This window comes from Micropterus salmoides, unplaced genomic scaffold (genome assembly GCF_014851395.1).
Source record: "Micropterus salmoides isolate LMB-PRFRI ecotype aquatic unplaced genomic scaffold, ASM1485139v1 Ms_hic_scaffold_13, whole genome shotgun sequence".
NCBI lineage: Eukaryota > Metazoa > Chordata > Actinopteri > Centrarchiformes > Centrarchidae > Micropterus > Micropterus salmoides.
The window spans coordinates 9,290,583-9,304,610 of record NW_024040374.1 but is presented as its reverse complement, the minus strand read 5'-3'; the positions used below and the strand labels follow the sequence as shown (position 1 = coordinate 9,304,610).

Genomic DNA, 14,028 nt, shown 5'->3' with positions numbered 1-14,028 from the left:
TCCCAGGTATAGAGAAAGATTGTTATGAGGCCTACTTATCTGATTTCTTAAAGGATCAGCCAATCTCTGTTTAATGAATGCCATGTAAAAAGTCACTTACCATACACCTGCAAGCTATGGGATATCTCAGCAACTCCAGCCAGGTTGACAGCTACACATCTGTATACCCCAGCATCAGACAGTTGAGCCCGTTCAATTTCCAGAACCTGGCCACGCTTCAGCATTGTCACCCCAGCTGCACTTGTCAGCGGTCGGCCATCTTTGTACCAAGTGATGGCTGAAGCACAAAGACCAAATCGCTTTACATAAAACAAAAAATGCATGGAACTGACATTTAAAAGACACCAGAGAGAGGAAAACAAATATAAATTAAAACACTAGATAGAGGAATACACGTTGGAGTACAGTAACAGTGCAGAAACAACCCAAAACCTAATAAAAAAGCAGGCCTGTATTTAGCCTTGATTTAAAAGAGTTTAGGGTTGGGTAGAGTTGTTTTAACCCTCAGAAAAGGAAAAAGATCTGGAGGGTTCGTATGTATTTTGACCTATTTTACCATTTAGTGCTTCATAAACTTTTTGCTTCCCACAATGGAGCTTGAAATAGTTTACTAATAAAATATATTCACGCGTAACATGGTTTCACAGATATCAGATTGTTGGAATGAAACACCTTCTGTGAAATGCAGAAACATCCAAAGAAAAGAGTGTTCAATTACACAGGAATGCGACTGCTTGTCAGACTGAACTTGCAGACTGGAAAGAAAGGCAGTGCTAAGAGAGTGATGCTGCCTGTAGGGAGTCATCTGAGATCAATTTTACATCGTTTCATTAATGGTTAAAGATAAGCGGCAGTGAAGCCAATTCCAACTCAGCAGTCAAAGGAAACTACACCCTGAAGCCTGTGAGTGAGCACAGCAGGATGGAGGAGGAAGTTTGTGAGCCGTCTTACCGGGTAATGGGCTGCCTGTGGCCTTGCACTCAAGCTCAGTGGGAAAGCCTGACAGGATGGTCTGGTTGATGATCTCTCCAGAGTAGGGGATACTGGGAGGCTCTGAGGGACACACAGTATTACGCATAAGAACAACAATTTATCAGATGATATTCTCCTGTCTCCACCTAATCCCTTGGCACAAAAAGTAGAGAGAAGTATATATGACAGAAACCAGAAGATGAATGAGACAAGAAACAGAAACATTCAAGGAGAGTGTTGTGTGTATCTTTAAGTTACCATGGACACTTAGCCGTATGTGCTGCTGGGCTTCACCAGCTGCATTGGTGGCCAGGCAGGTGTATCTCCCAGAATCCTCTAGTCTTGCCTCTGTGACCTTTAGCATTCTGCCTGCTGACTCCAGCTGTAACAGATAAAAGCACAAATACACACAGGACAAAGAGAATGAGGCTGGTAACTACTTTTCATGTTAAAATGTGAGCATAAACATATTGTATATTCTACATGTCAGAAGGATTTGTCAATTTGTGAATCAAGGAGAGAAACATTTTCCTGTGACTGCAAAGTCACGGTTTCATTCTTGAAAACATCACAAAAAACACACAGAAAGAGGTGGGGTTGGTGAAGAGAGCTATTGCAGCAACAGTGTTGATATTAGCATGATTATAATGTCCTTACAGTACACCAGCATGATGGAATAATACTAGCCACACAGCTGAGTGTTTTTCTTTTGTGTTGCATTGGAGTGACTCATATCGCCAATCAAAGACCACCTTGAAACAAAACAGTGGTTTTTTTTTTAAATCCATGTGACATTCAGTGATCGATTTATAGTATAGATTAATAGTATTAATTTCAGCAGCATAAGTCAGCCTGTAGGGTTTGGCTGAAGTTGTTCCTACTCCGGAGGTAAGCAATATAAAAATGATTTAATTTATATACAGTTTATAAGAGAATCCACCTTAAGGTGCCCATGTGTTGTGTCGACAGGTCGGCCATCTTTAAGCCAGGTAATGCTGGGAGGAGGGATGCCACTGGAGATGCACTCCAGACTGACGGGCTTGTGGACAACCACTGAACGTTCAGCAGACCCGGTGGTACGAATGGATGGAGGAACTGGATAGAGAAAGAGGCTAAAGTTATTTTACACTTTTTAACAGTAAATTAGTAGTAATTTACCCAAAGTGGGAGATCATATGATAGCATTTTAAAATTGTACCATGAACTACCACATTGAAGTCCTTCTCGTGGCCTCCTGCTTCATTAGTGGCCACACACTGAAAACGAGCCGTGTCAGAGACCTGAGCGCGGGAAACAACAAGTCGTCGACCACTGGCAGCTACCCGCAACCCCTCACCCTGTCGGACCGGTTTTCCATCTTTATACCACCTAGAAAACAATAATTTTACAGAGAATATGTGTGTGTATTCATGTGTATTTATGTCTGTTTATCTGTATGCATGAGATGGAAATCTTACGTTATGACAGGTCCAGGTGTTCCAGTGGCCTGACACTCCAACTCTAAAGGGCTGTCAATTATCACTGTGCTGTCTGTCACATCATCAGCTCCATCAATGAAAGGAGGGACTAGGATTGAAAAAAAATTAATATTTCAATGTGCTTATTCCAATTTGTGAAGGGTTTATTGCATGGAAGGAATATAGTCCCAATCAAATATGTAAAATGCAGTTCTCATTCATGGAATGTATATAAAACGATCCAAGGTAATCAATTTATATATATTTCACCCATGCAATGATTCCTTCACAAGATGGAATAAGCACAGTACACCTAAAGTATCCAAAGAGCCCCTGTATGTGATTACCACAAAGACCCAGCAGCGATTCTACTGCATTGTCTACTAATATTTTAATCTATTCTACTCTGGAAAACCACAATAAATTATTATGTAATTTTAAAATTAATATTTCCCTATATTTAAGACTGGAAAACCCTTTTCATAATGAATTAAAGGCTAAATTTACATTTTTGAATGAATTATAAGATCACAGCTTTAAAACAGTTTTCTATTACTTTTATTCATTCTTTCTATTCTCCCTCTATTTATATATTATACTTATTATACTCTTATAATAACAATATCAGAAAAGATCAGGTATGAGGTATGTAAAGATAAAATCTTCTGCTTGCTGTCTCTTGCTCTGAAATGTACTGAACTAATTTTCTGTTATCAGTCAGAAATGCAAAGCCATGGTGAAATGGCAGGTGTCTGTTTCTCAAGTGGAATATACACATGGTGTAGATAGCAACAGCCTCAGCGGGAAGCAACTGTCTCAGCTCAGACTTCATATATCAAGTTGTCGTGGCCGAGTGGTTAAGGCGATGGACTAGAAATCCATTGGGGTCTCCCCGCGCAGGTTCGAATCCTGCCGACAACGGCACATTTTCTCAGCTGTCTCAAACTGTTAAAGAATAAAATTAAGATTAAAATACCAGAGAGGCTCCTTCTTATCTACAATGTGGTTACAGAAGCAGATGATGTCATCTATTTTACACCATGAAGCAAGCACTGCTGTTTCTACTGATAAGCATTGTGAATGAGTTAAAGGTGGAAATACATAAAAGCAAATCAAGTTTTTAACTAACATCACTAATCTTAACAATTCAGGATAGTTTATGATGTCAGCTTAAGCAACATTGCTCTATGTGTTACAGTATGGCTTATGTAACCTGGACCAAGATAAGTCCTCAGCAAATGTCCCGACTCTTTATATCATAATCTTTATAGCAGCTATAAAACACTTATAGCTGGGTGGCCATTTATGGTAACAGCCTTCTAGGAAGTCTTCTCTCTCTGATGTGTTTTTTTTGATGTGCTTCTGTTTCTTTTGAACTTGCTATCTTTGTGAGCAGAGTTAAACTATGCAGGGAGACAAATAATTCTGTAGTTTCATTAATGACAACAGTATGAGTCACAGTCCACCAAAGAAATCAATGTGAAAGAACAGTGAGGTCAGGTCAAGGTTTTAGAATGATTATATATATTGCCATAACATACGTTAAATGCACTCAAGCAAGCCAACCTCGTAGAAAAGATATATATTATAAAGTTTAAACTATACACAATCTTTGAGGCATAGAGTTAGAACACTTGTTTTCTCATTAGTTTCTATCAGCCTGACGGTAACAATGCAACAATAAAAACAATGAGGCATGAGTGTTTATAGTGTGTGCTGTGTATGTTAGTGTGAGCACAGTGTATGGCCAAACAGTTATTTTTAGGTTTCTATACCTAAAACTCTGACGTCGTATTTGACCTCCTTCTCCCCAGCAATGCTTGTAGCGACGCAAATGTAACGTCCCGAGTCTGAGACCGTGGTTGAGAGGATTTCTATTTTACCCCCCTGCTCGAGAACACGGACGCTTTCACCATCACGCACAGGAACTCCATCCTTCAGCCAGGTAAGAGAGGGGGGAGGGTGTCCCCCAGCATTACACTCCAGGATCAGAGGCTTACTGAGGACCACTTTCCTCTCAGTTGGCCCGTCCTCACCCCCTGTGATGGTAGGAGGCACTGGGGAATGCATAAAAAAAAGGAACAGAACAAAAGGAGGGTTAGAGCCTCAAGGACTTTTCTGCTTGACTGATATCCTAATTAAATCTCACACTCTCAAGGCTTTCATCAGCCAACAACATATAAAAGTCCTCCTTTCTGTATCCATTTTTTTGTTGTTCAAGGATCAAGGATTTTTTTTTTTATTAAATTGTTTTCCTACTATCCACAGCTGTTTGAAATTATTCTTGACTGCTACGAATGTCTTTATGCTTTGTAAGTAAAAACAAATGCCTTAAAGCTCTGATTAATATAATAATAAGGTTATGAGCTCAGCACATATGAGAAGAATTGCAAATGCTCAAGTTCTGAGAGTTACTCAGTTCTTACATTTTGAAAACCTGATTTAGTGCCAAAATGTGCTATTTATTTTCTAAATCACATTAAGATGAGTGTCTAAAAGCTTTTGTTTCAAGCTGACATACAGCACAGTTAAAAAAGGAAATGTATGTAAATTGTCAGGTGTCAGGTTCTTACAGTAAACGTCCAGTTCATAGCTCCTCTCAGCGCTCCCAGCCAAGCTGGTCACCTTGCAGATGTACTGGCCAGCATCAGACGCCTGCGCTCGAGGGATCTTCAGGTAGTGGCCTCGCTCGACGTACTGAGCCTGTCGGTTGGACAAAATGGCCTCTCCATTTCGGTACCATGTGATGGTGGGAAGCGGCACTCCACGTGCCTCACACTCCAGTGTTACCACCGTGTCCAGCAGGGCAGTGACCTCTGAGGTTATGTTACCACCTTTGATGGAGGGGGGCACTGCAATAAAGGCACAAACGTAATTTTGGTAACGTACGGTGTGTGAACATATTTACATATATAGTTTATATAGAGTATGCTTTGCACATAGAACCTGACTGCGTAGGATCTGAAAAAATCCACACTCACCAAAGACACTTAGGTTGAAGTCCTTGGACTGTTTGCCAGCTGTATTCATTACACTACACTGGTACCGGGCCTTGTCCCCAAGACGGGCACTTTTTATTCTCAAAACCTGACCCATGTTGGTGACCTCTAGGTTTGGATCACCAAGAAACACCAGCCTAGAAACAAAAGTTTAACAAATGTTTTTTCAATTTGTTTGATCATTCTTCCCATAATGTAGACAGTAAATACTCTAATATTAGAAGCCACTTACTTCCTGTCCTTGTACCAGTGGATTGTGGGAAAGGGCACTCCTTGCACCTTACACTCAAGACTGATCTCCTGTTTGACAATGGCTGAAACATCTCGAGGAGATCCTGAACCTACAATGGTTGGTGGGACTGGAGCACAGAGCAAGAGTTTGATAGTGTATTAGCTGACTCATCAAGAAAGTGATTAAGTGAGAAAGTCCTACACATTTGGCTTCTTTTTAATGCAGGATTAATTTCATGTTCTGTGTGTCCAAAAGTCTGCACACAGCTCTTTTCCTGTTATTCTTGGCGTTTCCACAGACAACTGCTTACCGCCCTTACTCACCCAGTACGTCAAGGAAGAAGTCTTTTTCTGTGCTGCCAGCAATGTTGATAGCTTTACAACTGTAGGTGCCTGCGTCTGTTATGTCTGCCTTCAGTAGTCTCAGGGTTTTTCCCATATCAAGAATCTTGATGCTGTTACTAGCAACTACCTGTCGATCAACATGAATAAATTAAATCAAACACGAAAACAAAAATAACAACATAAGATACAGTTTAGGAAATACTGCCTGACAATAATTAACAAATTAGAAGACATCATGATAAAAGGATCTAAACTAAAGAACAGCTGCAGCTCACAACTCAGGCAGAATTGAACAATAGCCTATTTAAATGAAAAATACAATTTAATAAATACAAAACATGAAAGGTTTTAAATTGTTGCTTAGAGTCAAAAACAGCAGTGTCTTTCTTTAGATTGCTCATGATTAGCAGATTAAAGTAAGCACTCTGATTCCCCCATCTGTGCCTTGCAGTAAAGGGGGAACAAAAAGCAGCCAGCTAACTGGGATGTTACAGCGAAGTGTCTGCTAACTCTCTGTTCTCGCTTCAATTTATCATAATTATTCTGTCATTACAGCTTTGACCACACACAGTCCACTGTGGTTTAGATCTGTTCTCTTGGATAGTGTACCCTGTGATCAGAGCTCATTCAGTCTTTATGAGCACTTTCATTAATACATGTTAAGGTTAATTATAATTTCTTATTCCTTTTATGCATATAAGGTTTTGTGATCCAATCCTTGTAGAGGACTTACTAGACCACAGTTTAAGTATAGGTTATACAAATTATATGGCAGCATATTACTTAATCTCTCTTACTTTGATGTGTATATTTACCTTTAAAAGAAGTAAGATTTGTAAAAATTGTTGTAAGTTGTAAACATGAATAACAACTATGAACATGTTTTGTATAAAATATATGTTAACAGTTTAATCAGTGCAATTTCACCTACAAGAATCCCATCCTTGTACCAGGTGATGACAGGGGTTGGACTTCCTGTAACATCACACACCAAACTGGTGGACTGGCTCAGGACCAATGACACATTGCCTGGAGTTTCACTCTCACGGAAATCTGGGGGCACTGTGGAGGTGTCAAAGTTGATTATTGAACTTTAAGCATTTCAACAGAATCCAGTGAATGCAAAATTCAAGACAGAAGCTGATGTTTTCAGTGCACTGAAACTACTTTGAGCTGGTAACCTATTCCAAAGTCTCAGGAAGAAGCAAAGAGAACACATCACCATTGACTTTGAGCTGGTACTTCCTCTCAGTGGATCCGGCATCATTGGCAGCAGCACAGACATACTCTCCATTATCCAGCGGTGACACTGCAGCCAGAATCAGCAGTGTACCGTCCTCCAGGATGGACACACCAGGCTCATTACCTGTCAGTTCCTGGCCATTACGCAACCACCGAATCACTGGCTTAGGAAGACCTGAAAGACAGAAGAAGATAAAGTACTTGTGAAAGTATAGTGTCTACTTTTAGTAGAATGTTTAGAATTAACTTTGTCTCACTAAATGTCACATTTGATAGGTGTGTAAGTAAGTAAAATCTTTCATAATTCATTCATTCATTCCCTCTGATATTTTTCATAATATCAGAGGGTGAAAATTTCCCTTTACCTTTGGCAGGGCAAGGGAATGCAATACGCTGGTTTGCAACTCTCTCCTGCAGGGGACTATTGAAGGGGGGCTCCAATACCTCAACCACAGGGGGCACTGAAAACACACAAACAATAACAAATATACACTACAAAATACACACACTAAAAAAGCATCTGTAGCAGTTTTAGTATGCATCTTTAAAAAAAATGTACTGTATTGAATCAGCCATCATTCAAATAAAGAATTAGAGACTGAACTGAACATATGGTTCAGTATGTATTACATTAGCATGTGTACAGTGTTTTGCGCTGTAGATTTCTGATCCATACATAATTTAAAATCAGAGTAATAAACACTGTCATTACTACGAATAAAAATTATTATATAGTGCATGTAGGCCTATTATTTGATGTTTTTTCCTCAAAAAATAAAAGAGTCAGACAGGGAGATATACTGTATGTTTGTCACTTGGTTTAACGCAACTTAAATCCAACATATACTGACCACAGTGCAAGTCTGTGGGATCGACACGTTAACTGAAACCAACCTTGCACTAGAAGCCGAACTTGAGCCTCGTCTCTGCCTGCACTGTTAGTTGCTGTGCAGGTGTAGGTTCCTTCATCATCCAGTCCCACATTTCTCAATGCCAAGCTGCCATCAGGTGATACTGGGTACCTCTTACCATCCTTCGTCCAGGTAAGGGTGGGTTCTGGGACCCCTCTACCCATACAGGGCAGCTCCACAGGGTGACCCACCTGTACCTTCATTACCCTGGGGCCAGCCTGGATACTGGGGGGCACTGCGGCACAGATGACAGAGGTACAGATTTAATAAGTTTTAGTAACTCGGCTGCACATGAATGTTATTTATCACACAGGTACACGCCTGATAGTAGTTATTCTATGTAATCCCAAATGATATGTGTCTAGACTGCAACTCACATTTGGGAAATTATAAGTATTGAATGTCTGAATTTAAATTGCTGTTCAGCTGTGTCAGACAGAATCAATTACATGACAGCTGATGGAAGAAAATCATTTTATGTATTCAGGCACAACTCAAAAATACCTTAACATTTACTTGACAAGAATTCTTGCATTTATGATAGAAAAAAGCTACACTGCTGATGCCAATGATGATTTCATTATAAAACTTTGTTTGTATTTGTGATGTTTGAACTTACCCAAAACACTCAGCTCAATGGATTGTGTTAGGTTACCAGCAATATTAGTGGCAAGACACACATAAAGTCCGCTGTCTGACACTCTGGTCTCCAAGATCTTCATGGAGCCTGAGGGAAGCTGAGTGTGCCTGTGAGGAACACATAAACAAACAAATAGCAATGAACTAAACTGTAAAGTGAAAGTCTGAGTGGCAATTATTATGAAACAAGCACACACACTCACTGTTTTTTCCACTCAGTGACTTTTTCTGTAAACAGATACTCCAGTAATTCTTACTAATCCACCATCAACCGCAATTACAGCTGCTGTGGCAGACGCACAGTAGGTAAAGCAGATCACAGAGAAAACTATGATTACTCAGTCATCCTATAAAACCACAAACTATACCCTGAGGCTACAAACGATCCAGACATAGAGCACAGTAATGTAGACAGCATGGAGGTTCTCTTAGTCTTTTAGAACTACAAATCAAACATAGTTTGAGGTTACAGCCAGGATAATATGATTTTACCAAATGTTATTTATCTTTAAGGATCAATTTTTATTCATGTGTGTTTTAAGGCAGCAAGGTATTTTTGTCTGTGTCTAAAAATAGGGATGGGGATGATTTTAGTGAAAAATGAATAAATACCCAGCAGTGTACAACAGGTTGTTGGATGATCCATGAACAACATTAGTATTATGTGTGGTTCTGTAGGTGTTTTACCTGGGAGAGAAAGGGGAGATAAGCTGCCTCTCCTTGGCCCAGCTTTTGCTGGGAGGTGGGACACTGTAGACCTCACAGGGCAAAACAGCATCTTCACCCTCAATCACGGACATTTTTTTTGGCTCTGCTGAGCCTCCAGCGCCGCCAACGTCTGATCTAGGACGGACTAGAAATACATACATACACCGGCAGGTAAACACAGAAACAGAACAGTGACTCAACTCAAAATTTTTAGACATATTTCAGACAATGTATAAATTAGGTATAAACGTGCAAACAAAGAATTCATTTCAAAAGAGAAAAAGATGAGATATTTCAATAATCCTGTTACATAGTGGTTTTGTGTTGTTCCTTCCTCACTTACAGTCTCTGCCATTGCTCATATTGCATTTATGTGCCAATTTATATTTTCAAAAAGAACAAAGTCATACCCCATCAGAAAAGCCATTTTCTATATGTGGCTAATTTTAAAGGTGGTCATCTTATTAAGGCAGATGTGATTATCAAGCTAAAGTAATTGCTGGTAAAAGTGATGAATAAATGAGCTACAGAAATGTGTGAGTGACTATGTTTTGTAGTTAAAGTAAAGTGTAAGTTTGGCTTTAAGAATCAATAGCCATTAGGGGAAACTGTAGGACACTGAATCTACACATAGACATGGTAAACTACAATTATATTGAAACCATTAGGCCATAATAGTGAATATTAGATCTTGTTTTGTAGTGTTAGGCATCTGACTATCTTTACACTGTGAAGTCTTTGTCTTGCATAATCTGACACAGTGACATGACTCGTTATGGATTTTGCCAGCTATTTATCCTAAAGAATCTTTGTCTTCTTTATCTTTGTTCAGACTTTATTTACTTTATTTATTTAGAGTGTACCATAGACAGTGAGCTGGACCTTCCTGGAGGCGTAGCCGGCAGCATTTGTAGCTGTGCAGATGAACTCTCCAGACTCATTTCCAGAGGGGGAGGTGATGAGGAGGCTACCGTCAGAATCCAGGGAGAAGGCTGGACCACCCAAGTACAGCTGCTCCCCACCCTACAAAACAAATCACAGCAGGGAAAGGGCAGGGGCCATAGTTTGTTTCATTAACTCAGGTTTATTAACACTTGGTGGACATGTCCAAGAAAGAGGTTGGGTGTGTGGTTTGTTCCTAAATGTATGATTTGATTTTCACCCCTGCTGCTAAATAAAAAGGCTATGAATTTTTTTAAAGTTATAGAATGGCAAATGAAACAAAACACAATGCAAATGTGATGTCAGTGTATCAGGATTGTGCCTCTTCTGTACTGCCCTTTTAGCTCTGATGTGACTAACTTGACTTGAGTGATGTTATAGAGAACAGCAAATGAATCAGAGGGAATCGAATCTTAACAGCTGGTGCAAAACTTAGCAGGGTCTAGTTTCATATGTCCCTCTAGCCCTGTTCACTTTTACAGCATCACTTTTACAACTCAGAGAAACTAGTGTAAAAGATGGAAAAGAGCGAGGGACTGTCCACATACACACAGTGGCTTACAGTACACACTAACAACCAAAAATACACATGTAAAGAAGGATCACACTGTAGCCTACAGACCAAGAGTCACAGGTAGTGCTGATTTCATGCAGCAGCACATGAGGCAAACACATGTATCCTCACACAGGCATTTTCCTATCATGTGCTATTGTCTTGCCAGAGCCCATCAACAGAGTATTGTCCAATAAAATAAATTAGCAACCCTGACCTTTGACACAAAACAATGCAAGAACCTGTAGTTGAAAATAGTCCACATCCATTTCTGGACTCTTTCAATTTGTGCTTATTACTGCCCAAAACTGCACTGTCACACTACCTAAATTTAAATAGTACACATTTCCAATTCAAATAAACTGCATACCAGCATTCGGTTTCACAGGAGTTCGTGAGTCAAGACATCATAATATGCCTCTTGGACATGTGAAGCCCTAGTGTAAGAAATTATGACTTTTATCACTAAACAGCACGCTGCAAGTAGAGTACTGGCTCTTACTGTGGCTTACTTTATCCTCAGAGTGGTAATGCCAATACATACCTTTGCCCATGTAATGTCAGGGGTGGGTATTCCACTGGCGCGGCAGGGCAGAGGGATGGGTATGCCCTCAATTGTGCTGAACACCTGAGGGCCATGCTGAATGGTAGGGATAACTGGAAACAAGAAAAAATGAAGACACATAAATATATTCCTCAAGTATTTACAAAATCTAGTGGTTGTACAGATGCATTTTTCTCTTTTGTTGCATGTTTCTCAAAGGCATCTGGAGAAAGCCTGTGCCTTACTTAACACACAACATTCAAGATGGATACTGCTCTTATTTTATTCTTCCCTTTCTTGTCCTTTCCCTCATTCCTTCACTATCTGTCTTGTTTTTGTTTTTTGTTATGAGGGAATCTGTAGAAAAGATCAGCCCTTGGACGCTTGGAGAATCTTCTTGGAAATGAAAAATGTGATTTCACTAAACAACTAAATCATTCACAGTGTAGACAATATGAGTGTGTACTTCACTTTATGTAGGCTCCATGTAAAGTATTTTTCATAGGTTAGGGCAAATTTACTATACGCTGAACTACACAGTGTAAATAGCCAGTGGTTTTTGTATGTATATTTGAAAAGGACTGACCTAATTAGTACTGAGGGAGCCAGTGCTTTTACTTACATTACAATTCCTATTTAAGTTGGTAGGATCTGGAAATGACTGACTTTAGTATGAATAGAGAACACATTTTCCTCTCTGACTGTGCTCCAAAATCTGCCATTACCCTCAGCTGCCCCTGGTTTTAATGCAACTTCAGATAATCCCATTCATGAGGTTAAGAGCCGTCTGCAGTGTAAAGGAGACATTTAAGACGGGCAGCGGGACACGGAGGAGGGAACAGAATTAAATAGAAAAAAAAGACAGAGGGGCATTTCATATCTCATAAAACATTTACTTCACAATAGACCTTTTTCACAGAAGATGTTTCGACTAGTCATAGCAGAAAAGGCACAGGTGACTAATAACATTAACCATGGCTCAGTTCAATTAAGTGTTCCAGTATGCACAACACCACGAATCTGGAACTAGCTGAACTTAGTGTCATTACACCTGTGCTTTTTTACTATGACTGGCGTTTAAATTTTTTAAAACTTGGATTGTTTCAATGGCAACACTTAATTTTATGAACCCCTATTTAATACATTTAATAGACATTTTGAAGGGGTTATTCATTTACAGTATTACAATTATAACGTATTACAACAGGTTTTACTATATTTTCTATTTATTATCTTTTTATACACCAGCATACACTCATGGGAGCACCTATAAGGAATTATAGTTTTTCACATGCATTAATAAACACTTAAATCAGCTTGTAGCTACATTGTAGTATGTTATAAGGTATTTATTAAATGTGTATACTTCTTATAAATGCGATATAGGGGGACTTACAGTAAGGTGTTGTTCTTTAAAAAAGTCCAACGCGTTACTCCCAACACCGGGAACAATATGGGTCCAGCTTGTGCTCAAAAACTCAACAAGGTACCACCAAACTAAACTGCTGCATTTTCCTCATTGTGCATATGTATGTCTGTTTATAGTTGGTTTGTATGTATGTTCTTGTACATTACCATAGACGTTGACAGTGGTGGTATGGTTGGTGGCCCCAACAACGCTTTCAGCCAAACAGGTGTAGTCACCTGCATCGTCCAGCCGGACTCTATCAATATGCAGACTGCCATCCTTCCTCACTGTAACATACTGGTCTGAGGTCACCTGAAAGTTTTGTAGGTTAAATTAGTTCATATGAGATCATGTTTTCACTCAGATGCAAAATAAAGACCCACAAGAAATCTAAAAAGTGTTTCTCTCTGTGTCCTTACCAGGCCATAGTTGTGCAGCCACTGCCTCTCAGGCAGCGGATTCCCAGCCAATAGCACACAGGGCAAAGTCACCTGCTGGTCCTCGATCACACTAAGCACAGTCGGACTCATCGCAATGACAGGCGAGACTGCAGATACCATGCAAACAATTATACAGAGATTATGTCAAAAAATCAACAAGACTGAGAGGACAACAGGAAAGCATTAAAGAAAATTATTAAGTAGATTCAGATCAGCAGGGAGCTGTAAAAATCCTGTGAAGCTATTTGATATTGTTGAGATGTACAATATGTAGCAGCCTCTTCTGTGTAAACACACACACACACACACACACACACACACACACACACACAGAGAAGTCAAGTGTCTGAAAGCATACAACCAAAATAATCCAACCAATTACTGCAATCTAATTCATCCTTAAAAATCTCACAAACAGTCAAAAAATGGAGAAGTCAAATATGACAAATGCTTAAAATTTGGTGTGTCAGCAGAATGGACAAAAAGTGTAATTGTATTTATTTTATTTTATTATTTTCACTGTAAATATTCTCAGACAAACATAATAAACTAACAATCAAAGGTCTTTATCACTGGCAAAACTCAAAGGAAGCACATGATCAACTGTTTATGTGTGAACAGTTTAATGAATAGGGAA

The 14,028-nt window shown here is 39.4% G+C and overlaps 1 protein-coding gene and 1 non-coding gene across 4 annotated transcripts in view; one reads left to right on the top strand and one right to left on the bottom strand.

The window, feature by feature from the left end:
• The window catches only part of hmcn1 (hemicentin 1), a 102,169-nt gene that overhangs the window by 38,252 nt on the left and 49,889 nt on the right, over positions 1-14,028 (bottom strand). For all 3 annotated transcript variants that reach the window (XM_038715368.1, XM_038715370.1, XM_038715371.1), the window contains exons 18-38: positions 13,371-13,498; positions 13,119-13,263; positions 11,544-11,656; positions 10,368-10,527; positions 9,484-9,649; positions 8,777-8,904; positions 8,141-8,392; positions 7,612-7,707; positions 7,227-7,421; positions 6,936-7,066; positions 5,984-6,131; positions 5,661-5,787; positions 5,411-5,565; positions 5,003-5,281; positions 4,205-4,486; positions 2,430-2,538; positions 2,171-2,340; positions 1,913-2,067; positions 1,231-1,354; positions 952-1,053; positions 101-277 (exon numbers count right to left, since the gene is read on the bottom strand). In XM_038715368.1, coding sequence (XP_038571296.1) covers positions 101-277; positions 952-1,053; positions 1,231-1,354; positions 1,913-2,067; positions 2,171-2,340; positions 2,430-2,538; positions 4,205-4,486; positions 5,003-5,281; positions 5,411-5,565; positions 5,661-5,787; positions 5,984-6,131; positions 6,936-7,066; positions 7,227-7,421; positions 7,612-7,707; positions 8,141-8,392; positions 8,777-8,904; positions 9,484-9,649; positions 10,368-10,527; positions 11,544-11,656; positions 13,119-13,263; positions 13,371-13,498 — 3,342 coding nt within the window. The remainder of the gene's footprint in view (positions 1-100; positions 278-951; positions 1,054-1,230; positions 1,355-1,912; positions 2,068-2,170; positions 2,341-2,429; positions 2,539-4,204; positions 4,487-5,002; positions 5,282-5,410; positions 5,566-5,660; positions 5,788-5,983; positions 6,132-6,935; positions 7,067-7,226; positions 7,422-7,611; positions 7,708-8,140; positions 8,393-8,776; positions 8,905-9,483; positions 9,650-10,367; positions 10,528-11,543; positions 11,657-13,118; positions 13,264-13,370; positions 13,499-14,028) is intronic.
• Positions 3,269-3,350, top strand: trnas-aga. Its single transcript has one exon. It is a non-coding gene; the product is annotated as a tRNA-Ser (tRNA).